Source organism: Lampetra planeri, chromosome 32 (assembly GCF_965212315.1).
Source record: "Lampetra planeri chromosome 32, kcLamPlan1.2.h2, whole genome shotgun sequence".
Classification (NCBI taxonomy): Eukaryota; Metazoa; Chordata; class Hyperoartia; order Petromyzontiformes; family Petromyzontidae; genus Lampetra; species Lampetra planeri.
The window spans coordinates 883553-910586 of record NC_136138.1 but is presented as its reverse complement, the minus strand read 5'-3'; the positions used below and the strand labels follow the sequence as shown (position 1 = coordinate 910586).

The 27034-nt window shown below is 46.6% G+C and overlaps 1 protein-coding gene across 1 annotated transcript in view; it reads right to left on the bottom strand.

The window, feature by feature from the left end:
- The window catches only part of LOC144729272 (guanine nucleotide-binding protein G(i) subunit alpha-1), a 32782-nt gene extending 12474 nt beyond the window's left edge, over positions 1-20308 (bottom strand). The window contains exons 1-4 of the mRNA XM_078609401.1: positions 19830-20308; positions 17643-17685; positions 16937-17078; positions 15375-15532 (exon numbers count right to left, since the gene is read on the bottom strand). Of these exons, the coding sequence (XP_078465527.1) occupies positions 15375-15532; positions 16937-17078; positions 17643-17685; positions 19830-19947 (461 nt within the window). The 5' untranslated portion in view covers positions 19948-20308. The remainder of the gene's footprint in view (positions 1-15374; positions 15533-16936; positions 17079-17642; positions 17686-19829) is intronic.
- Between the last annotated feature and the right edge of the window lie 6726 nt (positions 20309-27034).

The following is a 27034-nucleotide window of genomic DNA, read 5'->3' as shown; positions in this document are numbered from 1 at the left end:
TTGGGATTCGTGGCCGCACTCACAGGCTGCCGATTCTTTGATGTGCCATTTGTGCATCAGGTGCCCGTATCGGCCCTGCCCGGTCCCAATTCGGTTGATGGTCGACCCATTGGCAGAGTGGAGGGTTGAAAGCAGGAGGTTCGACTGTAAGGTCCTGTACGAGATGTTTATTTTTACGTCGGCCGCAGTCCAGACTTGCTTCCATCTCTCACCTTCATTTACATTTGCAGCGTGGAGTGAGGCTTGATTCTAAGCAAACAGGTGGCACTGGGTTTATGTCCCGATGTATCGGAAGGTGCGGGTTAACGATAATTTGTTGGTACTCCCGAACGGCCGCTGTTTCACGACGGGTTTGCGGTGGAGCGATGTGGGCGAGCACTGGGAGCCACTGGGTCCGCGCCGACTTCAGTGTACCTGAGATGGCCACGCATTGCAATGTTCAGCTGTGTGTCGATAATGCGAGTGTGAGCGCTGTGTCCCCACACAAGTGAGCAACTCTCCCGTCTAATACACAAGGGCGAGCGTGGCAGTCGGAAGTGTTTGCGCATCACAGCCCCAACGAGTTCCCGCCAGTTTAAGGGTAATGTTCGTACAAGTTTTTATCTTGTTGCTCAACTGCGCAATGTGTTGCCTGAAGGTGAGACTTCGATCGAGCACCACTCAAAAGATATTTCCGGAGTGGGTCGTGGGTGACGGCTTAGCCACAAAACTCGATCTTCAGCGTACTTTTTGCCTCCGCGTTGTTGAGATGGAACGCTGAGGACACTGTCTTGGTTGGATTTGGCTTAAGTCGCCAGTAGTAGTAATAATCTTACAATTTATTTTGGTCGGTGTTCAGCTGCGGTGAATGTTGTCGCTTGGCTGGCCAATGCTAGATCATCTGAACATATGAACTTGCGGCTTAATGTGGCCGGCATGTCGCTGGTATAAAGATTAAACAGGTCTGGTGCTAATACAGACCCGTGCAGTAGGCAATTTTGTAGAGTTCGTGGGCAGCTGATCCGGTTTCCGAGATGGACGCGAAATTGACGGTCACTGAGCATGCTGGCGCTGAGGCAAACTGTATTTTTGCACTTGATTGTGTTGGCGAGTTTAAAGAGAAATCCTCGGCGCCAGACCAAGTCGTATGCAGAGGACAAGTCTATGAAAGCAGCCGTTGTTTTCTGTTTATGCTGAAAGCCGGCTTCGATGTGTTATGTCAAGGCGAGGACTTGGTCACAACAGCTTCGTTGTGGCCGAAAACCTACCTGCTCAGGTGGTATGTTGGCTTCCAAGAGAGGAGAGAGTCGAGTTAGCAGTAATGGCTCCAGTAGCTTGTCGTCTGTACAAAGAACGGAGATTGGCCTGTAGCTGTGCGGGTCATCAGCAGGTTTTCCTGGCTTGAGGAGCGCAATGACTTTTGCTTTTCACCAAAGTCTTGGACGCTTGCTGGTGGCGATGATTTTTTGAAAAAAGTTTCGCCAGCCAGGTTTCATCCTTTGCAGCCAAGGTGTTTTAGGAATTCTGGGTAATCCCATCTATTCCTGCGGCTTCACCTGCCTTTGTTACCACCAGTGCAGCATCTATTTCTTCTGCGAGTACAGCTACAGACAGAGGAAAATTTGTTATGCTTGTGGAGTGTATATTTTGCGGAACGTTTTACTGTGCGTTCTTGTTTTTGACTTATGATTGTTTTTGCATTGCCGAGAAACTGCGCCGCAATCCCATAAGCAGTCGCCTTACGAGCCCGATGTTCTGAGGGTGCAGCACCACCGAGCTTCCGCAGTAACCCCCATACCCTCCTGCTGGAGTGCGTGAAGTCAAAAGACTCCATCAATGCTGCCCACTTTGCTAATCCGGGGTTCCCATGCTCCATGAGCCATGAGGCCTCCGTGGGATCAGCCTCTCCCACTTGGCACCCCCTCCCCTTTCTCCATCTCTGCACCACCTTCGACAGCTGGGGGTGATTCATAAAATAGTAAATGTTTTATGGGCTTTTTTTATAACTCTTAAACGAATTACAGATTTTAAACTAAAAGCTACGTAGATTAATTTTTTGTTTGGGATATGTTTTAACACCAACGCGGCCATGACAGTACACGCCCACAAGTAGCGTCGCAGAGAACGCCGGGCATCTCGCTTCCGCGTTAACCCCACGGTGGCACAGAGCTGCTTGTGGAGATGGCGCAGCTCTCTCGTCACCACGAGTTCGGGATGAGGAAGTGAGTGTGGGTGGGCTTGTATGGCCATCGGCTGGGCCATTGCCTGGGATGGGTCGGGCTAGGAAGCGATGATGCTGTGCAAAATCCGGATTCTCTGACCCAACCTCAAAACGACGCCATGTGTGACGGGCCCGGCTGCGGCTGCAGTGAGAATGAGGAATACGCGAGCTAAAAAGGTTTCCTGACAGGAACTATGGTCTCTACTGGAGGGGGGGGCATTGTGAACTGCCAAATGTCACGAATAGCTTCGAGTTGATATATTTTTCACGCAAATGTAAGAAACATTACAATATGAAAAACCAGCAGCTTCTTGTCAAAGTTTAAACTGGTAAAAAAAAGAAGTGTGCCAAATGTACACTGGTATGGAAATAGTGTGATTAAAAATAATGAATAAACGTGGCTTTTAATTGACGACAAATTTGCCCAAAAACACTTGGGAATACATTCTGTCAATTTAAATAATACAAACATCTATATTTAACGTCCATGGCATTGAGTGAAATATCTTCGTACACACAGGGTCCTTCCTATGTACTCCGATTTGCAGCTACAAACAGAAATACAAAACCCCTCGTGTAAACGAGTCCTCAGACACAGCACGGATCAATCCAGTGTTTCTCTGGGCGAATGAGCATTCAACAGGACTAACTCCCGACGGGATTTTGACCTGCACCCTCCTGGAAGAGATATAATCACTTTAACTGCAACACCGACCGGTCGGAGCCCAGTATAAGCACACTGTCAATACTAAATTGATCTTAATTATTATAACAAAGGAATACAGGGTTTTTTTTTCCACGGTGATTATTGTGACTTAGAACATGTCTCATCTCTGCCACTATCGTGAGCCCAGCAATGTACAAAAAGCGAATCATTAGCAATGTTTCACTTTTCTGAATAACAAAATGTACTTTAAATGGTCTCTAAAACGTAGTAAATAATAATTTCTGCCAGGCTCTTCACCTCATTCAATGTAAAACAATTACAGTGACCCTCAAATCAATCCACTATTTTGTCATTTGCTTACACATCTTCAAAATTGTGCTCAAGAAACTTGAAGCAATGCTATGTCTCCTCAAAATATTTAATTATGGAGGGAAATGAAAAGTACACTTTACAACTAATGTCACCCAACAGCCAATCAAATTATATATTATTGCATTTACACATCACATCAAAGCTAGTCATTTAACTGTAAATTATGTACATTGTTAAATCACAAAAGACTTTGCATGTCACAGAGCATATTTGCCAACGTTACTGGTTCAGGAGCTGCTTATTCTCGCTCCGTCTCACATGGGCAGCATTCCTGTGATCCACCAACCCCGAGTTGCTGGATTTCAAACTTGCATTACGACTCCTTCATTGTGCAATTCACAGGAACTCAAATAAAAATATCTGAGATGACTCCTTAACCCTTAACACTTAAATTCATGTAACTTACCCCACAACCTTTTCCTCCCTTTACGATTAGGAAAAAGGGTTTATCCTAACCTAACACGCATCTCCACGTGACAGAAGATAATGGAGATTCATTGTTACACCGCTTTCGCCTACAGTAAAATAAGTTACCTGCCACTTTCCTGTATATTAATCGCAAGTGCATTACACACGCATCAATATTTTTAACAGACGCGTACTTGGCAGGTAATCTCTTATATTCTTGCAAGAAAACGGGGAAGAAATATAATGAGCACAATGACACGGCAGGTGCATGCGTCGCCTAGGGAGCGCCAAGACGCATGACACTGCCAAGGGCAATCTGTATGCGGCACGAGCCACCAAGGCACAACACCTCCGTATCCATGCCTCTTAACGAGTCGCTCGACACGGTGGCCATGTGAAATGTCTGCAGTCGACGGGCATCAAACCCAGAAATATACCTTTTCGAAAACCTCAATTCTGTCGCAACTAAATGCTTAATTTGAATTACATTTCCACTGCCAAAAAATGTCATTTGCGACCAAAAACTTAGGACTCATCGAGGAATGTTACAAGAAGGAAACTAAAACAGGTACGCAAGGCACAACTATTGCAATCCACGTATTGCACACTCGCTTAGCAAGTACGTGTACAGTAGACTGATGCAGCACCAGCAGCCCTAATGAGGCTTGAATGTGGCGTTATAATTTGACGGCTGTAAAGAAACACGGTAATTGCATAATAGAGGTCCACTTCGTATTACCTATTGCTATGGCTGCATAAGCCGATATCATCCTGCGAACACACATCCTTTGCTTACACCGGAAAATATATTTCTTCTGCAATACAGTGAAAACACAAAAGGTCACGCTGCTAAATTGCCACACAATTTCAAAAGCCACACTTTCAATATTTTAATGCCAGCGGCGATCAGCCTGCTAAGCAAACATAACAGAATAGGTGACACGGTGGATTTCTGTCTCCAGAGGCATCGCACATACCGGTTTTACATTTTAGCCTACAATTACTGTAAATGTCACCTTGGGCCACACGCATTAACACCACGTTACTAGGATTCCCATTCAGCGGGTTCCCATGAAGTAGAAAGAACGTGTATTCAAATCTAATTTCACACTGGTTTTCTATTCGTATGCTTTTAGCAACCATTTACAAAAAAAATGTATGGCACTTGACAATCATTTTGGGCAGTGCAGTGTGAGAAGTGGATGTTTTTTTTACACAGCGACTCCCCCATTCATGTACACATGAATGGAGGGGTCCCTGCTGAACCAGGTCCTCCCCATGCCTCGCATGTCCTGGAGTTTTTTTTTTACCACGCCAATCAGCGCAGATTTATGAAGGCTGGATGTATGTATGTTTAACTTATTTCGCACCGTACGTAACCGACCGTGTTTGTCGGGCGTGAGAGCATAGAAGAACAGTGCAACATTTGATATCGCTGAACTAGCCGCTGCTGACCTCGCAGCACATCTCCGCAGCCACGTATTGCCAACCTGGCGTGCGTGGTAGTCACTCACTCAACCACTATCCCTGCTCAGCAACACCTGCCACGCTTCCCAGATCTGACGACATTGCGCACCCCCACTGGGTCATCTGGTCATAAGTCTCCCGATTTATACACGCCTGTGATTGTGAAGAATCGATCCCCGTGTGGCTTATTTCAAGTCAGGACTTTATTCGCCGTGCCACGGACGCGTATGTGTGTAGAATGAGGCAAAGGCAGGTCGAGCGTGGTTCTGGACGCACCACCCCGAATGTGCGTCAGGCCAGCGTTAAAATAACGCCACGATCCCGTGACCACCGAAGAGCGGGCAGGCTGCACAGTTTGTGAAACGAGCACGTGGGCTTGGCCTGAATTCTATTGGCAGCCTTCCTGAACCATGTGAGTGAGCACTAGACTGGCAAACACAGCTTTCCTGGGGTAGGCCATGCAGCTCACTCTGCCAATGGAGCCACATACTCTTAACTGGGTCGTTTTCCCATATGGTAAGTCATGACGTCACCTGGATCGACACATAAAACACGTGCGGTCAACGGCATCTCTAAATTAAGAAAACTTTAGGGCTGTGTTTTTATCGTTTTGTATTAAACACACCTAATAAAAATTACACATGTTAATGCTTGGGAAAGTGTAAGCTAACACAAGCAAAATTTTACCTCATTATTTTGCAAGCATAAGACAAGGTACAGGAGGCACCAAAACCCACAGAGCAATGGACTGGGGAAAGTGCCGAGCCGTGCCAGGTAAAGCCCGGCCACAGCCTGGGTCTCATTTCTGATGGCCTTGGATGCCTAGAATTTGCCCCTAAGGTCTAGAAAGCTAAACAGGGGGCCTCTCTTCATGTTGTGTGTTTCAATGGTATGCAAAGAACCAGCACTCAAGATTCAATGTTCCACCCATTTGCTAAGATAGAGACAAGCCATTTCTCCGTGAAAAGCAACACATCTCCGTTGTTGCTCGTCTCTACTTGTGAATGACAACCAGTGGTGGAAATGCCACATTGCTGTGGTGTGGAAGGGGCCTTCCTTGCAGGAAGCAACTACGTACTTCTGAAGGAGTGTTACTTCCTTAATTCGTCCCAGCTGGTTTGATAGTCCGAGAAAATCACAGACCACCATTTTAACTCAAGTACACTCTGACTGCAGACCTTACGATTGTCAAATTATCCATAAACATAATTACAAAACAACCACAGGGACTCCTCTACTTAAGAAAATTCGACTTACAAACTTTCAGAGATACAAACAAACCGGTCTGTATGTCAAGTTGCTATTGCCTATTAGAAGTTGATTTGTGAAGAGAAGAGAGCAACTGTGCAGATATCTGTTGGTAAGTTTTTCAAGAGAGGAGAGAGGAAACACGAGCACAAAAGGGAATTAGCATCTACATCTGCAGAACATAAAGAACCAGTGGCATCTGCAGAACATGAAAAAACAGTAGCATCGACATCTGCACAATATGAAGAATCATCAGTATCTACATCTACAGGAGATTATACAACTTTTAAAGCCATTCCCCGTTATTAGTGTACATGCCGTACAACATGTTTGGAATCGACAGGAGTGAAGTTGGACTTAAAAGAAAATCAACTTACGAACAGACCTCTGGAACCTAAATTGTTCATAAGTAGAGGAGTCCCTGTAATTTCTTGCTAAGGCAAAACAATATCATCCCTGATTCGACATCTTTAATCGCATCAACCAAGTGGCTTTCCTTAAAACCCTCTGCTGCTAGACCACCCAGATTTGATGGCTTACCAAAAATCCATAAAGAAGGTACACCACTTCATCCTATCGTCTCCACCATTGACTCACCCACCTACAAACTGGCCCGATTTCTGTCTGAGACCTTACAACCATTCACTGGTAAGACCACCTCAGCTGTACTGAACTCAGCTCACTTGGCATCGTTAATTAAGGACATCTCACTGTCTCCAGGTGATTTACTTGTCAGTTTCAATGTAGTATCTTTGCTTACCAAAGTTTCTGTGCCTAACACCATTGCAAAAATTGAAGATTTGGTCCAACAAGGACTGAATGCTGATATACCGGCCCTGGTTAGACACTGCCTCACCAATACTTACTTCACCTGGAATGGAACATTCTACAAACGAGATGAAGGTACCCCAATGGGTTCTCCCTTATCTCCAGTTATAGCCAATGTTTTCATGAAACAATTTGGAAGAGGTACGTAGATGACATGTTCGTCATCTGGCCACATGGCCTACCAGCTCTGGGCCAATTATTCAACCACATCAATTCCATACACCCAGCCATCAAATTCATCATGGAGGTGGAAAAGGATGGCAAGTTACCATTCTTGGATGTTTTAATCGAAAAGAGACCAGATGGCTCGTTGGGACATTGTCTACAGGAAAGCCACCCATACAGATGCCTACCTGAAACATGACTCCCACCACCATCCATCCCAAAATAATTCCCTCATCAAAACTCTACACCATAGAGCTCGATGTATTTCCAACTATCACCACCTAGCCAGTGAACTGGAACACGTACACCAAGCCCTCAAGATGAATGGATATTCAGACTACACAATCCGTAAAGATTTCACCCCAACCGTTGGGAAATAACCCTCTGAGGACCCAATCAAAACAGTCACCTTGCCATACATAGCAGGGGTCACTAAAAAAATTTCCAAAATCATGAGCAAACACAAGATCCAGGTTCGATTCAACACGGTACGTAAAATTCGCAATCTGATCCCATCTGTGAAGGATGTGATCCTTGACATGCAATATCGCGGTGTCTACAAAATAAGCTGTGTCTGCGGCAGTAGTTACATTTGGGAAACTAAGCGACACGTCTCGGACCGTGTTCGTGAACATAAGGCAGGTCTGAAACACCGTAGGACCAATACCTCAGCCGTGGCTGATCATTGTTCTAATGCAGTGGACTCACACGTAATTTATTTTTCCAAGACGAAGGTACTCTGCAAACCCACTGGCTATCAGCAAAGATTCGTTCATGAAGCCATCCAGATATATAAACACAGACACAATTTCAACCGAGAAGATGGGTACAAACTGAGCAATCATTGGAAGTTCGTTATTAACCAGTTTAAGTCATAACTGGCTGTGATGTTTCCATCCTACCTGGCGATGTTAGCACATTAACAGGTTAAATGTCTTTACATTAACAGGTTAAATGTCTCACTAACACAGCCACCGTTGCTCATTTTCCTCGCTGTGGCGGTGGCTCTGCGATCTTACATTGACATGCTAATCTCTCACAATACAATGGCCACCTCCGCAGCTTCGTCGTCGTGGAGGTAGCTCTTCGATTTACCCGATCTTATATTTACATGCAAATTTCATCACTAGCCCCACCCACTTCGCTTATGACCCTTGGGCTATACCAGGCCTCCTAAAACTGTAGATTCGCTATAAATAGCGCCACATATCTACAAACTAAGCCTGGCTGCGTCTACAAACTAGTGAGTGCGCGGAGTGCGCAGTTGCGTAATCCGCGGCAAGACGTACCGCATCGTTATACCGAGCATTGCAGCTGCAGCAACATGGGAGGGAAGAAAGTGGCGACGCCGTTCCAATCCTCACACACCCTTCAGTATGGGATGGAGCTCATCACGACAAAGGCCAATGGCGCGCAGTCCTGTCGTTGCTTGTTGTGTTCACCAAGGCCGTGATGTGGTTGAGGTGACGGGCGACTCGGGCCGCAAGCGCAAGAACCGCACCGACATCAAGAACTTCACGAAGCCATTCCTGCCGCAGCACAAGGAATCGTGGATGCTCTACCAGACGCTGTCGCCCGATGAGAAGAGCTACTTCAACGGCATGGCCAAGCGCACCAACACGCTCCACAACTACATGGACCTGTCGACCGCGTCGATCGACTACGTGATCCAGAACAGCATCATTGAGACAATTATCGGGGACTTGTTCTTTTGCGATGACGACGAGGACAGCGGCGACGACAACGACGACGACGACGCGGCCGCAGCCATCGCCAAGAAGGCCGCCAAGAAGGCCAAGGAGAAGGTCAACGCGATGAAGCTGTTCGTCAAGAAAGTGAACATCGAGACGGGGACGTATACGTACACGGCAACAATCAAGAACGAGATGCGCTTCGAGCTCGCCATGGACCACGTCGGTGTCGGCATGTCGTTCCGTCAAACGGCTGCTGCCATCGATCATGCCAGGATCCGCACCAACACGCCGAAGCTGCAGGGCATGAACGACCTCATTGTCGCACAGTCAGTCCGTGTTCTGGTGGCCGTCGGGCTGCAGATGATCGCCAGAATAATCTACGATCCATCGGTGTGGGCCTTCTCTCTGGCTGGCGACGGCAGTACTCACCGCGGCCAGTCGTTCTTCGACCTGCGCACCCGCGTTTGTTACCGCGGCTTCCTCGTCAATCTGCACCTGGTCGCGATCCCTATGTTCGAGCGTCACACTGCTCAGAACATCTTCCGCATGCTCGTCAAGTTCCTCGACGCGCTGTACCCCAACTGGCGCGCCAAGCTGATCGGCTTTTCATCGGACGGCGAGAATACGATGACTGGGCGTCATGGGGGGCTGGTGACGCTCATTGTGAAGGAGGCCAAGAACGACGTCATTCGAATCTGGTGTCCGCCTCATCAGATCGATATTGTGGTCCAGAAATCCGCCGAGTGCGTCATCGATGGCAGCTGGGTGAAGATCGTGTACGACTTTTCGGTGTACCTCCGCGCCCAAAACAACCTGATCATCAAGATGAAGGTCAAGTGCCCCAGGAAGGCTAACCGATGGGCCAATCTCGGGAACGTGCTCAAGTTCTACAAGCAGTACCGCCGAGCATTGATCGAGTACACTACTGAGAACAACCCCGCGAAGCTGCCCACCGCCGATTGGTGGGTTCTTACCTACGCGCTCGCGCCCGCCATCGACGCCATCAACGCCATCAACGTCACTATCGTCCAGCTCCAGAGCCAGTCGCTGCTCATGGCGCAGCAGGAGGAGCATATTCAGTCGCTTATCGGGTCGCTCACCGTTTTGTTCAGTGTTGAGATTGTTGATGGCGTCAACAATCATGATGAGGCGTACGTGTCGTATCATGATCAGTCGATGCGCATCGCGTCTGCCGCGATCATTGCCCACATTGAGGACCAGGGATCGTTTGCGCAGGAGAGCTACGAGGGTCTCAATGAGGTCGACAAGACAAGGATCGTCAAGGAGATCTCGATATATGCGATGACGCTGATCGCGGGTCTCAACGACGTCAAAGCAGAGCGTAACGACGCCAATCGAGCTCTCGACCAGGATGCGGTGCCCGTGATGCCCGCTCAGCTCGTGAAGATGCGTCCTGGTGTGTTCGTGAAGGACGTGCTGGCAGTGCGTCGCGTGCATGTTACGAAATTCTGGTCAGCATGGTTGAGGAGGAGCATCGCCAACTGGTCAAGCTCTACAAGGAGGACACGATCATTCACGACGCCATCAACAAGCACACCAACACGACGACATTCAACGACGCGTGGGATGTGCTGCCGAGTGGTTTCGACAACCTCCGCGCTTTCAGCGGCGGGTTGGCATCGGTGCTCGCCAACACGACGGCGGTCGAGTCGGACTTCTCGATACTCAAGTGGGAACTCGACGAGTTCCGCAGTTCTATGATGCATCTGTCCCTTGAGGGCATCTTCCAGACAAAGCAGCGTCGCCTCCTGGTGTCGTTGCTTCGTTAGCGAGCGTAAATCAATGAAACAATGGGGCTCTATAGATGATCTACATTTATTCTACAAACTAATCCTGGCGGTGTCTACAAACTAAGCTAGTCTGTATATTATTTGTTTCTTTCGGTTAAGTCACGTCTAAAGATAAAATAATAAATTAAATTAAATAATAGAATACGACGTTTCGATTGCAACACAAGCAATCATCATCAGGTATAATGAAATAGCGACATAAAATCTAACCAGAAAACTATAGACAGACATATTAGCAGACAGATCTCACCAAGATACATAGCGAGAGCAACACAGGTAACAGAGAGGGGTGATCGTCTCTGTGTGGTGGCCTTAAATAGACAGAGGGGGGGGCGGAGGCAGAGAGAGGGAGGAGGGTTAGAGAAAAAATTAGCATATCAATGAGTGGTCAACAGACGTGGTGCTGTGAATGCGATGGCACGGCAAGCAAGCCTGAAAATCAGGAGAAGGACACACTAAAATTAAATAACCTAGTAAAATATCGAAATGTAATGTAATACAACACAGAGGGTCGGTTGTATTACATTACATTTCGATATTTTACTAGGTTATTTAATTTTAGTGTGTCCTCCTGATTTTCAGGCTTGCTTGCCGTGCCATCGCATTCGCAGCACCACGTCTGTTGACCACTCATTGATATGCTAATTTTTTCTCTAACCCTCCTCCCTCTCTCTGCCTCCGCCCCCCCCTCTGTCTATTTAAGGCCACCACACAGAGACGATCACCCCTCTCTGTTACCTGTGTTGCTCTCGCTATGTATCTTGGTGAGATCTGTCTGCTAATATGTCTGTCTATAGTTTTCTGGTTAGATTTTATGTCGCTATTTCATTATACCTGATGATGATTGCTTGTGTTGCAATCGAAACGTCGTATTCTATTATTTAATTTAATTTATTATTTTATCTTTAGACGTGACTTAACCGAAAGAAACAAATAATAATTCCTGCAGTCACGAAAGTTCTAAAATTAAGACTAGTCTGTATAATTTGTAGATATGCACAGTTTTAGGAGGCCTGGGCTATACCCATCTCACACCTTTATAACATCCTGCCTCAGCAGCTCTCCCGCTATTTTTTCAACTGATGACGATTGCTTGTGTTGCGATCGAAATGTCGTGATATTTTCTTTTCTATCTATGTGGCTTTACCGAAAGACCCAAAGAATAAGGCAAAACAGTTAAAAAAAGCCTCGAATTATATCATATTTACAATAAAGTGCCGCATTACATGCACATCAATACTGGCTCTGCTAAATGCAAAGCGAGTATTATTCTAACTATTTGAATGACTACAAGTGATTAGTATGTAAAATACTTAACGATCATCGTAAAAACGTGATGCGTTTCACGAATTAACATGGGCAGCAAGCATGCCACCCTTTCAGCCCTAACCGCAATTATTATGATCCCACAATCAAACTGTCCTGTGAATAATTTTAGTATTTTATTATTTATCCTTTTCAAAAGTGACCGTCACTCCAAAACTACATTACAAACTGCTGCATAAAGGGGCGGAGGTTAGTCGGACTCAAGAGGTTTAACATTAGTACTGAACAAGCACTCGAGATTGCAGAATGCAAAGCTCCCTCTGCCCCGTACAAAGCGGTGCACATATGCAACACACAAATTGGACTTTCTACTTTATGGTGTTCCCGCTCGTCAAGGTAAGAGTTTTGATATGGAACATGACAACCCTCTAAAGGTATCGCAAAAGACAAAAACGCAACTGGAAAGGGCAAATTCCCACAGTTTGTGGTTATGATCTGGAAGTCACACGTCCATTCGAAATTCCAAACGTAGGGTAAATTATTTTACTTTTTATCGCCATCACAAAAAGGAAGCTTTCACACCAGGGGTGCAAGAATGTCATGTCACACTCAAACCCAGCCACAACTTTTCATCAGTGTAACGTTTTTGAATCACCTGCCTCCTGGTAAGTAAAAGTGGATGCTAATTCGTCTTATTGAAACACAGTCTCAGATCCAATTATACACGTGTTTATCCATCCATTTCCCTCTTATTCAAGGAGCAACTTGCGGATAAACACGTAAAATAGGATGAATGTGTTGCCACTTCAAGTCACTCCTCTTAACCACACGAAGGCTGGGATGATAATAGAAACATGTTAATTAAGTGCAACTTATTTCCTTCTGTTTTGCAACACAAGTCAAATTCAACTAAGTTCCATGTCCTCAAGAAACGAATCAAGGTAAAGGCATGGAGGTCTGTATCCCCCCACCTTGCTCGCTGGTTGCACAACCTGGCCCAGAGAGCCTAGCAGGGAATGGAGGCAAGGAAGGGCAATCGCTTGCCCGAAAGGTTCAAATAATGTACTCGCATATGTTATGCAAATTAAAAAAATAGAATTACAACTACTGTACCAATGTGTTATAGGAGTAACTCGTGTAGTGTTATAGTGGGACAGCGTAATTAATAGGAATACATCAATCGTTTATTATTAACAATAGGATCCCAAACTGACCCAATGCAATCGATAATCCGATGCTTCAAAATCTGTATCGGGTTTTATTTTCATCCAAACCCGAGCAATGGGATCGTATTTAAATCACTGCGTAATGTTTCAAGTTATTATGCAATGTGTTTACGCGTATCAGGAAGCTGCAGCCCCTTGAAAAAAAAACCACAAGTACAAGGGGATACCAGCTCAAACATGTGCTGTCATTTCCTGGCCACCTTGCATCCGAGTCGCATGAATCTCACAAGCCCCACCGCGCCAACAAAGCACTGGGTTACACAACCACCAACAAACACGACTTTACACCAGCATAGCAGTCCCTCGGCTAACGGTGACATCGGTTCACGGTTTTTCGGTTAACGTTTCACCTCCCACAGGACCCCGTTTTTGCTCAATGTTAAAATTTTGATTAACAGTAAAGTGTTTACGTCATGCACGCTGGCGCCAATTTTGGCCAAACCGTAAATGGGGCGTGCCCTCAGCCAATCAGCAACGGCTATTTATGAGCAGTTTGACTCTCATGGCTTTGTTTACATTCCAGATTAATGCTTTTAACGTGTTATTCCTATACTGTATTCGAGTAACAGTTATTTGCGTTCACAGTAGTTGTGAAACGGATTTAAAAAACGTTAACCGAGGGACTACTGTAATATAAGAATCTAACTCGTGAATTGACTCATCGAACTTGCAGACATGTAATGATTCAAGATTCACCCCAACGTGACTCAACTGTCATGACTGATTGTGATACGATTCCAGAATGTAGTCCCCCATGCTGCTATTTACTGTCTCGTTTGTAAGTAGAGAAGTCCCTGTATTGCCCAACATTAGCATATAATTTACGAGTCTCACAGGCACGATTCTATATGCAAACATTGCGAGCACAAAAACATCTATTTCAATGGAAGTGATGCACTGAACGTGTAAAATAAGGTAAATTGTACCTGTACAACAAATGAGATTGGTTATAAATATATGTTTAACAATGGACTCTGTCACCTGCCGGAGAAGACGCCAAGTAATACTTTCGTTACCAGGGCATACATAGTGCCCGATTCACTCATCGCACAAAGTCACCTGGAATTCTTGTAACGTCTATGTTTTATAGGTTTAGGATGCTATGTTACATGGTAGCATGTTATGTACCTTGATAAACAAACAGCTCATCACCATCACACTAGGTGAAAGCCAGCCATGTTTTTTTTAAACGTTGCCATAACAACCACAAGGGCACGTCCTATCGAATTGCATGTTGCTGATGCAAGGTACACATTCCAAAATCTTTTTTCACAATTCCGGATATCGCCTGATGAAGCTAGTTGTAGTAATCGCCAGCGAAATCTCATACTCGAATTGTGAATGTTGTGGGTTTACTCTCTAACACATTGGTGCCGAAGTGGCAAATAAATGGCACGTTTTGTTTAATTGACAACCCTTACTAATTGGCGGGTTTAATGACATTTATATTTCCGCGATATAACCCAAAAAACATTATTATGGATAATATTGGTCGCGAAAGCCTACATGCTAAACCTATTCCAAAAACCTCCGTCTAACAAACCCAAAAGGCAACAGACTTATTTCAGTTCTTTGAACAAACTAGTACTTATTTTGTAATTAACAAACACACTGTGCCTCTCCTGTTCTCTCCATTAATTGACTACAATTAAAGTAATAGTGGGTGATGACACCATGCACTTGGGGATCATTGCATTATGTCAGCAGCGAAGAGCACTATGCCCCGGGCCTTCGGGTGCCAGTTAAAAAATACGGCCTTAACCCGTAACTTTATACAGATATAAAAGTGTTGATGCGACAATTGACCAGCTCAGCGGTACTCCGAAATGAGCAAGTCGAATCATGCAAAAGCCAAAAACAGGTTGCAAATTGATTGCGGGTGAAATCCTGTTCCTCTCGATTCAGCCTCAAACCAGTTGGAAATAATAATAAAAACATAACTTTATCCTGTGCATTCATGCTTTTATTACAAACTAGTTCAATGCCGTAATAAAACATTAAAACTCAAACCGAGTTACTCACTATGCAGCCGAGTCATTGAGCTGATACTCGCGGGCTCGCCGAAAGCACGCCTGCACGCCCGGATCTGCCCACAGCCGCTTGATGACTTGCGCCAGCTCGGGTGTCATCAGCCCATCTTCCGCCGACCCCGCCAGCACAAACAGCTGCCGCGCATCATCCTGCACGCAGACCAAGTGTCAGACAATTACCTTGGTGCATCATCGAATTAACTGCATGAGCAACAGGCCATTTTGAATTATATCACCGCACACTTGTTACTCTATTTCTAAGCAGATATTTAGGTTGAATATTTGATATTAAATATTGTGTTGGCTGTTCCCAAGTCAGTGAGGTGAGTATACTTTCCTTACATATTAACATGTATTACACAAACAATGTATCACTTAAGGACACCTCAGATTTGTCCAATTACTTTAACTGGTAATTATTTTAGAAATGTATCTATGCTGGTAACAGACTGCTAAAACAACCCAGCTCACAAATTAAAATTAGGGCAACAAACTTTCACAAGCAATGGTAACAACTCTGCTAACTACCCAGCCATGTGTTACATTTTATTATTTTCATGAAGACACACCTACATGTGTAGGTTTATTTTAAGAGAGTTTCATAACACATGGTTAAAGCCTCTAACTCGCTATATCTCAAAGGGCTGTCCATTGCTTGTGGAGCACCATAATACATTTCCTTTCTGGATTGCAAACCTTATGAAGCCATTGACTTATTTTGAAACACTGTAAAGCAGAAACCAATGTCCATGTTTAAGTTAGTACCCAGCGGTAGCTTTGCAGCTTCACGAACACAAGGGCGAAATGTTTGTGTTCAATCAAAAAGGCTGGTTCAGCGGATGCATGGCAGGAAAAGCATTCAAATGCTAAACTTTTTTATAGTTCGGTCACTTTCCGTAAAAAAAAAACCCCAGCAATGCGATTAACAAAACCATGAACGAGAGGCAATGTTTCACATACAAGGTGGCTTCACATGGGCAACCTTACCACCTGATCGTGATTAGCAGGCAGGGGGAAGTGTATTGCAACAAGGATTAAGGCTGGTTACAATTACAAACCATGTTCGAATGACATTTCATGCAAAATAACCACTCGCACATCTCCTAATGCTTTCGAGAAACCAATCAAAATTTTTTGGTGCGTGTTTTGTTTCTCTATAAATGTTCATTCAGATATTATTCAGTGTGTTAAATGTCATTTCCCTCTGCCTAACCACACCCTTTTTTGTCTTGAATACATAAGAAATGTTCCACTACACGACAGGCACATGTTCGTTTTGAGTAAATCCGAGTAATATAGAAATAAAAACCTCTTGAGCATACGTAAAAACCTGTTTTAAATGTGTGCGTGAAAATGCAGAACCAATCTATACTGACATGCCACAGTTAAACCGAACACAAAGGCAGACAACAATTGTTTTTGACTGGTTATCTGTCTGACACCGCAATTTTCGGATCGTCTCAATGTAATAAAATGTGTAAAATATGAATTGAATTGTTATTTGATTCTACGTAGAAACAATGAAACTTGCAGACAATGATGATGTTTACTTACCGCCCGGCCAGCATCCCCAAAATCAATCCTCAGGTTTCCCATTGCCCTGATGATGGCGATGACTGACTGGATGGTGTTGCTGTACACCACAGCCTTGTACTGTTTACATTCCTCCTCTGTGTAGCCAGCCTCGTGAATAATTCTGAAAACACGGGACGGAATAGGTGAGAGGGAACACAAAATATTATCATGTTTAATATCAACGTCTCATTAAAACACGACAGGCCTCGTGGTTGGTTATGGGTGGTTGAGTACGGTGCGAAAGGAGTTCAACATAAACATATACGCATGTATGTTTCAGCTTAATGGAATTATTTGTAGTGATGAAGTTGGTCACGCCTTCTTCCAAAAGTTAGCAGCTCTTTTCCAAGAATGTTTAAGTATTACCTTGAAAGATAGGATAGTGGACACTAGGGGATGTTTACTGTTGAATAAGTGTGCTTCGGCAGGACCCGTTGATGTACGGGATGATTGCCAGTGGTTGAGACCAAAGATGGAATCGCAGCCAAAGCAGCGGACACGCACGAGTGTCCACCGCAATTTAGAGCGACATGTTCACGAACCTCATGGGTGCCAATAGACATGATGATTAAGCTCATGAGTGGGGCTTGTGGAGGGGGAGACCAGTCGCCTTCATTGGGTGGGGGGGGGCATATAAAAAAGGGTTGAGAACATGGGCTTCAAGTGTGACATCCAACCAACTTACTTCATCTGCTTCACTATGGTGCTCTTCCCCGATTCTCCAGCACCTGCAATAGAAACAACCACACAAGCCCCGGGATCAGCCCTCCACTCTCTGCACCTCTCATGTGAAGGTTCATTTGAATTCACTTCGAACACGAACGACAACAGTTCGTGTCTTGGGCTACTGCTGGGGGGACACGTTGTTAGGCTATTAGGAACAAGCGACTGCTCATCTGTAACAGGGCAGCCGCAGTGCTCATGGCCGAAGGCAGCGAAGTTTTTCGTGTGTTTGCGTGCCATGTTCTCGTGTGCACCACTGCCAACGCAGTCGCTTAATTTGTCACTTTAACTTGGAATAGATCACGTTACACGCTTGCTTGAAGATTCAGAAACGGTTACACACTTGCTTGAAGATTCAGAATCAGAACATGTATTTGTACTGGAGGAATCCGATGCGCTATAAGGCCCCTTTTCACAGATGTCCAGTACGTCGTGCTTGCTTAAAACAGAAGTGGGGGGGGGAGTGAAGAGAGGCAGACATCCCACGGCCTCTTCCTCCACGCCTTTGTTCTCTCGCCTCGCTTGCTCGATTCGCCTCGCAAGAGCCAGTAGCGACAACAGCCCTCTCACGAGTAACATTCAACTCGGCCTACCACAGTCGACGCGCTCTCGTCGCTCGTCTCTCTACGTCTGTGTGTGTGTGGATGGTGTTCATCGTGAAACGTGCGGGACACAGCATGCGGCGGGGTGGAGACGGCGGTGTGGACACAACACACGCGTGGCGGTGCTAAGGCGGCTGGGGGGGCACACGAACAGGCTCGACCACAGCCTGTGACGGACACAGCGAGCAACAGCATTCCACTTTTGAGTCGTTTCCACTGCGGCAAGCAGATTGTAATCATCACCACCAGCAGCAGCAGCAGAGGCGGCCAGCAGTGTGCTTTGCCTTCTGCGAAGGCGAGGAAATTCCAGGCTGATGGTGACGACGCTCTCCGCCACGCACACGTGGTTTTCTCACAAAATCTCTTGCCTGTTCAGCAAGAGGTTAGGGTACCCCGATTTGGGGGGTGATGTATAGAGGGGACGAAAATAGATGGCGTTTGACTGTGCCGCATTGTGGGTGCCCGAATAGCTGCGAAGGATAGCCAAGGTCTGTTTGTACCCGCGTGTCATTGTGCCCTGTGTACTTGCCCCAACAGTCTGTAGGCTACGTGGGGGATCTCTATCGTGAAACTGCGTCTGTGTGATGGGGGGGGCTACAGGGACGCACCGAGCGAGCAGCATGAGGTTGTGAATAATTGATGAGATAGTATGCGAGGTTTGCCGATATCGTTTAATTCTACCGTGTTATTGCTGTATTGTCCTGTTTGTGTGATGTGGAGAGCTGTGTTTGTGGAGTTTGTGTGGAGCGTACGCTGTTTAACAAGTCGACTTTCGCGACCAATATCATCTATAATGTAGGTTTTCTTGGGGGTTCGATCGCGTAAATATAAATGTGTCGTTAAACCCGACAACGAATTAGTGAGGTTTGTCACATGAATTGAACGTGGCCAATTCGTTACTCGGACAGCACACCGGTGTGTTGGAGAGTAAACCCACAACATTTACAATCTGATTACGTGACAAACCCGGTGCGATGTGTAAACATCGCCAATAAGGACACAAAGGCGGCCGGGCGTGGTTCTGGCAACCACCCCCGCGTGCGCAGAGCCAACCTCCCGATAAAGGATTCTGATGAAGATGCTCTCAAACACACACTGGCCCCAACAGTCTTGGGCCTCAATTTGGGCGATCTTTGCCCTCAATTTGGGCGATCTTTGTCCGTCTATGTCGTGGGGAGCGGCAGTGGAGCGGTTAGCGCGCTGCGCTACGAACCCGGCCGGCGTCCCCGAGTTAAGATTCACGGCCAACAAACAGTGACTATTTTAACCGGTCCTGGGTCTCCCCTAGGTCGACTCGGCCTTAAACGAGTACCCGGTGCGGTGTGTAAACATCGGCACTATGGACACAAAGGCGGCCAGGCGTGGTACTGGACACCCACCCCCCCCCCCATGTGCCGTCCCGGCCTTCATAACAGCACTTGCCCCAACAGTCTGTTACAGGCTACACGGGGGGTCTGTGTAGGCATGGCCATTCGTGTGAGTATACGCGACCGTCGGTACACATTTGTGTGTGGCGCGCGTGTGTGTGTCGAGTGTCCGGGACGCACCGAGTAGCAGCAGCTTGACCTCTCGGGACGCCTTCTCCCCGTCCTCTCGAAGGTTCCTGTCGATCATGCGCGACCTCTCCACGGCCGCCTTGTCCTCGGTGCTCAGCGTGCAGCCCATGCTGGAACGATCGCCTGTTTCTCGGCGGTTGTTACTGCTGCCGCTGTTGTTATTTGGTTGTCGCGGACTCCGCGAAGTCGGGCGAAGGCGCGGATGGGGAGGGGGGGGGCAGCGGTGAGAACGATAAAGTCTCAACAATGGCGAAGAGTTCGTTCGCGAAACGACAGCCGCGGCAGCAGCAGCAGGGAGAGAGAGAGCGCGACGGCACTCGGCGAGCCGTGGCCGCACGAGCGATGTGGTCGCGGTGGGACGAGAGAGCGCTAGGAGGTAACAATAGAGGGACAAGGGGGACGAGACGCAGCGGGCGGGGAGGGGGGAAGTAGCGAGGCGCCGCCGCAGCCACCGCTTGGGTGATGTCGCGCCCAGGAGGTGAACCTCCCGAGACTCCGCCCCGCTGCGGTCACTCGCGCCGAGACCGCGCGGCCGCCATCTTGGGTCAGGTTGGTTGCGACGGCGCGGTGGCGGTTACAGCAGGGCGCGCGGTGACGTCTCGCCCCCTCCCTCCCTCCCTGCGTGTCCCCGGGAGCGCGGGAGCCGCCCTCACCCAACATGGCGGCGCTAAGCCCACGCGAGCGGTGCGACGTCACATCCTGGCGGGTCGTCGCGTGGCGGCGAGGGGTCACTCCCCATTGGCTTGTCCGGCTTCCTGTTGAATTGCGGTTTGACCAATGGCGGCGCGCGAGACAACTGACGCAGCGCGAGGTGGCGGGGGAGGGGTGGGGGTGTGGTATGGTGCCAGAGGCGAGGTTTTCCCTCCAGATCCACGCACCTCCCCACTCCCCCTCTCATCCCCCTACTCCCCCCACTCCTTCCCCTCACTCCCTCATCCCTCCCACTCCCTCTCTCACCCCCCGACTCCCCCCCCACTCCCTCCCCTCACTCCCTCATCCCTCCCACTCCCTCTCTCACCCCCCGACTCCCCCCCCCCACTCCCTCCCCTCACTCCCTCATCCCTCCCACTCCCTCTCTCACCCCCCGACTCCCCACTCCCTCCCCTCACTCCCTCATCCCCCCCCACTCCCCCTCTCATCCCCCTACTACCCCCCCCACTCCCTCCCCTCACTCCCTCATCCCCCCACTCCCCCTCTCATCCCCCTACTCCCCCCCCCCACTCCCTCCCCTCACTCCCTCATCCCCCCCACTCCCCCTCTCATCCCCCTACTCCCCCCCCCCCACTCCCTCCCCTCACTCCCTCATCCCCCCACTCCCCCTCTCATCCCCCTACTCCCCCCACTCCCTCCCCTCACTCCCTCATCCCCCCACTCCCCCTCTCATCCCCCTACTCCCCCCACTCCCTCCCCTCACTCCCTCATCCCCCCCACTCCCCCTCTCATCCCCCTACTCCCCCCCCCCCACTCCCTCCCCTCACTCCCTCATCCCCCCACTCCCCCTCTCATCCCCCTACTCCCCCCACTCCCTCCCCTCACTCCCTCATCCCCCCACTTCCCCTCTCATCCCCCTACTCCCCCCCCACTCCCTCCCCTCAGTCCCTCCCACCCCCCCACTTCAATATGAGATCCACACTCAACATCTCGCATGGACAGTGGCGTTGTGCACAAGCAAGACAAACATTCAACAACGCCGCATTCCTAACGCTGGGCGTATAAAAGTACAAATATATCGGCGACGTTTCGAGCAATGGCCCTTCTTCAGGACACATGGTCAAACGATGACGATTAAACTCGGCGACGCTCCCTCCCGTGGATGGTTACTGGTAGAGCGGCGCAGTCTGCAGGAGGTTCACAGGATTCCATGGGGGTCACGGTTCACGTCTTTCTCAGCCAGGAGAGCACCCAAGAGACAAAGAGTGACCTGGGGTGACCACAATGACACAAACTAAACAAATCACAGAAAATAAATTAAGCCGGACAAAGATAAAACAAAACGCGACCACACGAGGTAAAAAAATATTTCAAACGTGTAAAAAAGCTGCATTTGATGCTGTGTGTATTCCCAAATGAATAAACTGCATTGTATTTGTTTTAATTATGCACATTTTGATCATGACGCAGGCACACAATGGTCTTACTTTTGCAAATTATGTCAGAGGATATTTTAACATCCACTGTGAAGCAGCCGAGGTGCGTATGTTATGATGAATACACCAGGGCGGCCTGCTGGAGCCGAACCGCGAGCGTCTGCACCAACAAGAGGCGAACGCGCCACCCACCGCCTCCCACTCGCTTCGCTTGATACCGAAGCAATCCGATGAGCTATAGAGCTGTTTCACAGATGTCCAGTCGAATAAAACAACCCCACTCACCCACGCTGATTTCACTTCACAGTTGTTTTTGCAGTGATTAATTTTTACTTTATTGTACAGTACTTAGCTTTGATCACATTTCTACATGTTGTGTGTGTGTATGTTATCCCCCTGTTTCTCATGGGTTTCCTTCCATAGCAAATTTTTTTTATGCAACTGGTATCGGCCAAACATCTCAATGCTGCATATTTCCAGAAAATTACTAAATTGGGATTACACAACATTGGCCCCGGCAGGACCCTCTTGAAAAATTGTCTTGAGACTCGGTGAGGCTTTCCTGGGTAAACAAGGGGAATAATACAACACACATTTGAACATGGGCATGTCCTCTGTATACGTGTAGCCCATGAGTTTGATGACTCAACCATCTATCTTGTTTTAAGTCGTGCCATAAACATGACACAATGGCTATACAATACTCCACTGTTTGTTAATTGTCCATCTGTCTCTGTCACATACTGTCCGCAACTGAAGCCCCTTCAGCCCACATATAGCAAGGCCTTCAGTTGTAATTACCTCATCCATAAAATTAACTTCACCTCATCTATCTTTGATCACGAACCACAACCATACCAGTCATACATTATCTGTGCTGGGCATGACCAATAATGTTTGAATAGATTGAGAGTTTTTATTATCGCTGTATGAGCTCCCCCATCGTGACTGGCGAACAGAAAAAAGAATGGAATCCAATGCAAATAAAGATGCCTGCTTCGTGTCAGCTGTACACCACTTACACTGTAGTGATATTGTTAAACGTATTAAGACCACAGGATCACTGCAGAAGATTCCACGGAAGATATTACAGGAGATATGTCCACCTAACTCTGGACGTTGCGTGCTGATTGTCCAGATAACCAACACCTGTATCAGCGTGTTGTTCATATGCAACCACTTGTCTAAAAATAGTCATCTTATAGTTATCCGTGAAAAACATTCAAATATCAGCTCAGTTATGCAGTATTTCCAATATATAAGTATTAAATCCAGGTTGCCTCGTCACATTTTAAGTGATACATGGAACAGAAAAATTGAATTGTTGTTTTCTGTCAAGAGCCATCACATGGCATTCAAAGTGTTTTACGTAGCAGGTTTCACAACCAATATGATTCATAAGTGATTTTTGGTTTCGGCCACATACTAATCTGGCCAAATCTTCGTCGTAATTTATTTAGCTATGATGGGTGGTGGAAGGTCTTACGACACATATTTAGCCAGACAATTACGGAGCCTAACCCAAAATAATTATTCTGAATGTTCAAGTGTGGAGAATAGAGCTTCAGCGAATTGTGTCTTCCTTTGCATTTGCCACATCCTGCCTGGATAATTAGCATCCATCTCAGAACCGCGGCCATGACGCTTGGTCATGTGGCAAGAGAAAAGCACTGGCCTCGTCGTGACAGGTTACGCTCGGCAACAACTATAAAAACAAAACGACTCGAACAATAATTTTAACTTGCAAAGTAAAAATGTTACCCCATCTTGTTTTTGCAGCATTTTAAGATACTTTATTTTTTTCACACGAGTGTATAATTTTGTATTTCAGACGTATTAAGTGCTGCAGTTATTTCTAGCGTGCTGTTGTGTTTTTAAGTGATGCCAATCAAGTTTTTGTGAAGGTGCCAGTTCACAGCAGGCGTTAAAACAGAAGGAAGTGTTGTTTCGTGCTATGTATTGCAGTGTTATAACTTTGCAATTACTGTAAATATTACAATGCCTTTCATGTGTGGCACGAACATCCAGAATACTTGGAATAGCAGCATCAGTGCTAACAGTACTCACCATTAATCACTGCCCCTGCCTGCGATACATAACGTTCTACTATCACGGCCAATAACTTCATTGGCGCACCACCACTTTAATTCCCGCACAACCATAACCACATGTGCATTTTCCAAGTGCACACATATCGACAAATTTCAAACAAAATCTTCCTTAAATGGACAGAGGTCTCACCAAGTGCTGCCAACTATAGAACTGTGCTGCTATATTCTAAGCGCACTAGAGGGCAGCATGCACAACACCACGAACGCAAGATCTGTCTGCACATTACCTGTATGGCCTCTCTCTCTATGGCAGGCGTTTCAGAATCATAAGCGTAAAGCCCATTGAACTGATAAGCTATTTTTTCAAGGGCAACTCGGTCCGCAAGACAACATCAAAGCATTCCACAATCAAATATTTTTGTTAAACAAACTTGTGGTGTGAGGGCCCATTGCCCGAGGCGTCGCCAATTATATGCTTTTTTTTGTGGCGACGTTGTTCAGCTTTTTTGTTGTCTGTGATCGTGCGCCACTGCCAATGCAGTATCACAAATAATCTGCACACACTTATTACACTCTGTGGACCAGAACAAACCACATGCACCTACATTACTTAAAACAGCACTTCACACCATTCACTGACCTGAATTTACGTGTTTTCTATCCAAATACTTCAATTAGAACATTTTAACTGCAACATTTGCTATACTTTTCGATAGTATATATTTGTCTGGAAAACCCATTAGGTTTACAAATAAGGGCATTGCAATCTATTGCAGCCACAACTGTTTCACACTTCTAACTTCGACGGCACAACACCATCACAATAACAGAATGTAAACATTAACTCTGGAGGTATTTAAACGTGCACGAACAGGTTCTAGCCTGTGTCACAATCGCACTTACAATCAGCCACTTCAAAGCACTGGAGGTAAATTGTCAGCTGCACACACTAAGATGCCAGTTTTACTTTTTTTAAATGATGAATGTCCACAAGCCACAGTGCGGGCAGTGTGTCCTGGCATACCACATCCTCAGTTTAGCTTAACTCGGGGCATTAAGAGGTCTTGGTGTATCGTGTCTGACCTTTCTTGTGCTTGACAGCGTGTAGTATGTATTGGAGGAGGATTTGTAGGTAATTTTCAGAAGAATTTTCATCAGTTGTAAAAAAAAAAGTGGCTGAAGATTGTTAAACCACACATGCTCGGAGGAAGCAGAAGCGTAATGGTTGTCGCACTGCCCTATAACCTGAGAAAACGGAGATATATTCTTGGCCAGGACTAACGTCAGTGGCGAGTGATAGTGGAACCAGTCCTGAGCCCCCGCCTCCACAATGACCAGTGTGGTGGAGTATAGTCATATACACACAATGGGAAGGCCTTCCTCCGGCAGTGGATTCACATTATTATTATTACTGACAAGCTACGTTATCCTCTCCACCATGGAACAATCTGGCCTCGTGTGAGTGAAACATGCCAGGAAACTGTTGGCTGGCGCAGCTCCGTGGGCCATGCTGAGACTATTTTGTTGTTGTGACTGGATCTTGGTCTCATGATGAATCCTCTGCAAGAGGCTTTTCGTCCTCTTTACAAGACAGTCTCCCCCCCCCCCTCAACACGTGTGACGTGAATGAGCCATTAGTAAAACGTAATGAAACTATATCAGGACAATATACATTTGCTTTGCACTTGAGATGATAAACCTCTTAATGTTTCTCCACATTATAAACTGAACACATTTTTTATTTTTACCAGGTAAGGCCCACTGAGCTAAATAGCTCTTTTTCAGAAGTGGCATGGCCACAAATGATAGCTCACCGAAGTGGTTTCTCATGTGGAAATTTATAGGAGCCAAATATTCTACACGCACGTTGATTCCAAATGCGGAGGGAAAAACCGGAGAACACACAAACTCCAAATTTCCAGCCGGCGTCCGGGTCGCGATCAAACCCACGACCTGCTGTATAACACTCCAGGTAGTTAACTTATCGCCATTGTTACAAGGCTGCAAGAACAATGGTTTAAAGGTGGCGGTGGGTGCGGATGCACCTGCCCTTTGTCATTTATATGTTTGGAATAAGTGCTTTCCTGGGGGAATTCTGTATCCTGTTGGCCAATGTCGACTGACCTCAAGCCCAAAAGCACAGCCAACCTAACAATGGAATACAAATTCTTTGTACACTGGGCTTATCGAATGTTAGAGCATTGTTAACTTTCACTAGATCAACCACCTCACACCCATTGTAGAAACTGTTAAAGCTACATGTGTGTGTTAAACGTCTTGCCCACAAATAAATCACACGAAAGCATCCACAATGCTCTCAATATATGTACTAAAAATATTAGAGGCTATGCAAAGCTGAGAACACGTAATGCTTTGATGGATAAATCAGCGGCTTTGCCAGATGTTGTTGGTGCAGAACTGAGAGATTAGCATAAGATGGCATTGCTGGCTGTGTCACCCTCTCGTATTGCATGGGCTTACTCCGAGTGCTCTGGTTTACCCCGACAAGCCAAACACTCATTAATAGTATGAGTCAAACATCCTAATAATGCAGGTCCCTGGATGGGGGAGCAACCTTGAGAATATAATGACAGAAAAAGAAACAAAAATCAATGTATACGAGGCCGTGAAATAAGGCGACATGGAAATCACTCCCGTGGATTGTGACAATTCATGGATTTACAGTACTATGGGGTGAAAAATGCCTCTTACACACATGCAGACACGGGGGAATACAGCTCTACACAATACACCGCTGTTGACTTCGCACCTCCGATAAGCACGGTTGGCTACGTACGGTGTGAAAGCAATTCAACATACATACCATTATAACCATTCTCATCACCATCATTATGACCAACGCTACCATCCTCCCATTATCGTTATACTGTATTTAATGCATAATATATCATAAAACCAGTAAATGACGTACGCTATTGAATATGAAACACATTTATCGTCATCATTATTGATACCAGTACTGGAGTCTCCTCCCCTCCCACCCCCAAAGGGATATTTTTTAAAGTTGGGTCCCTGAGTCATCTGCACGTGTAATCAA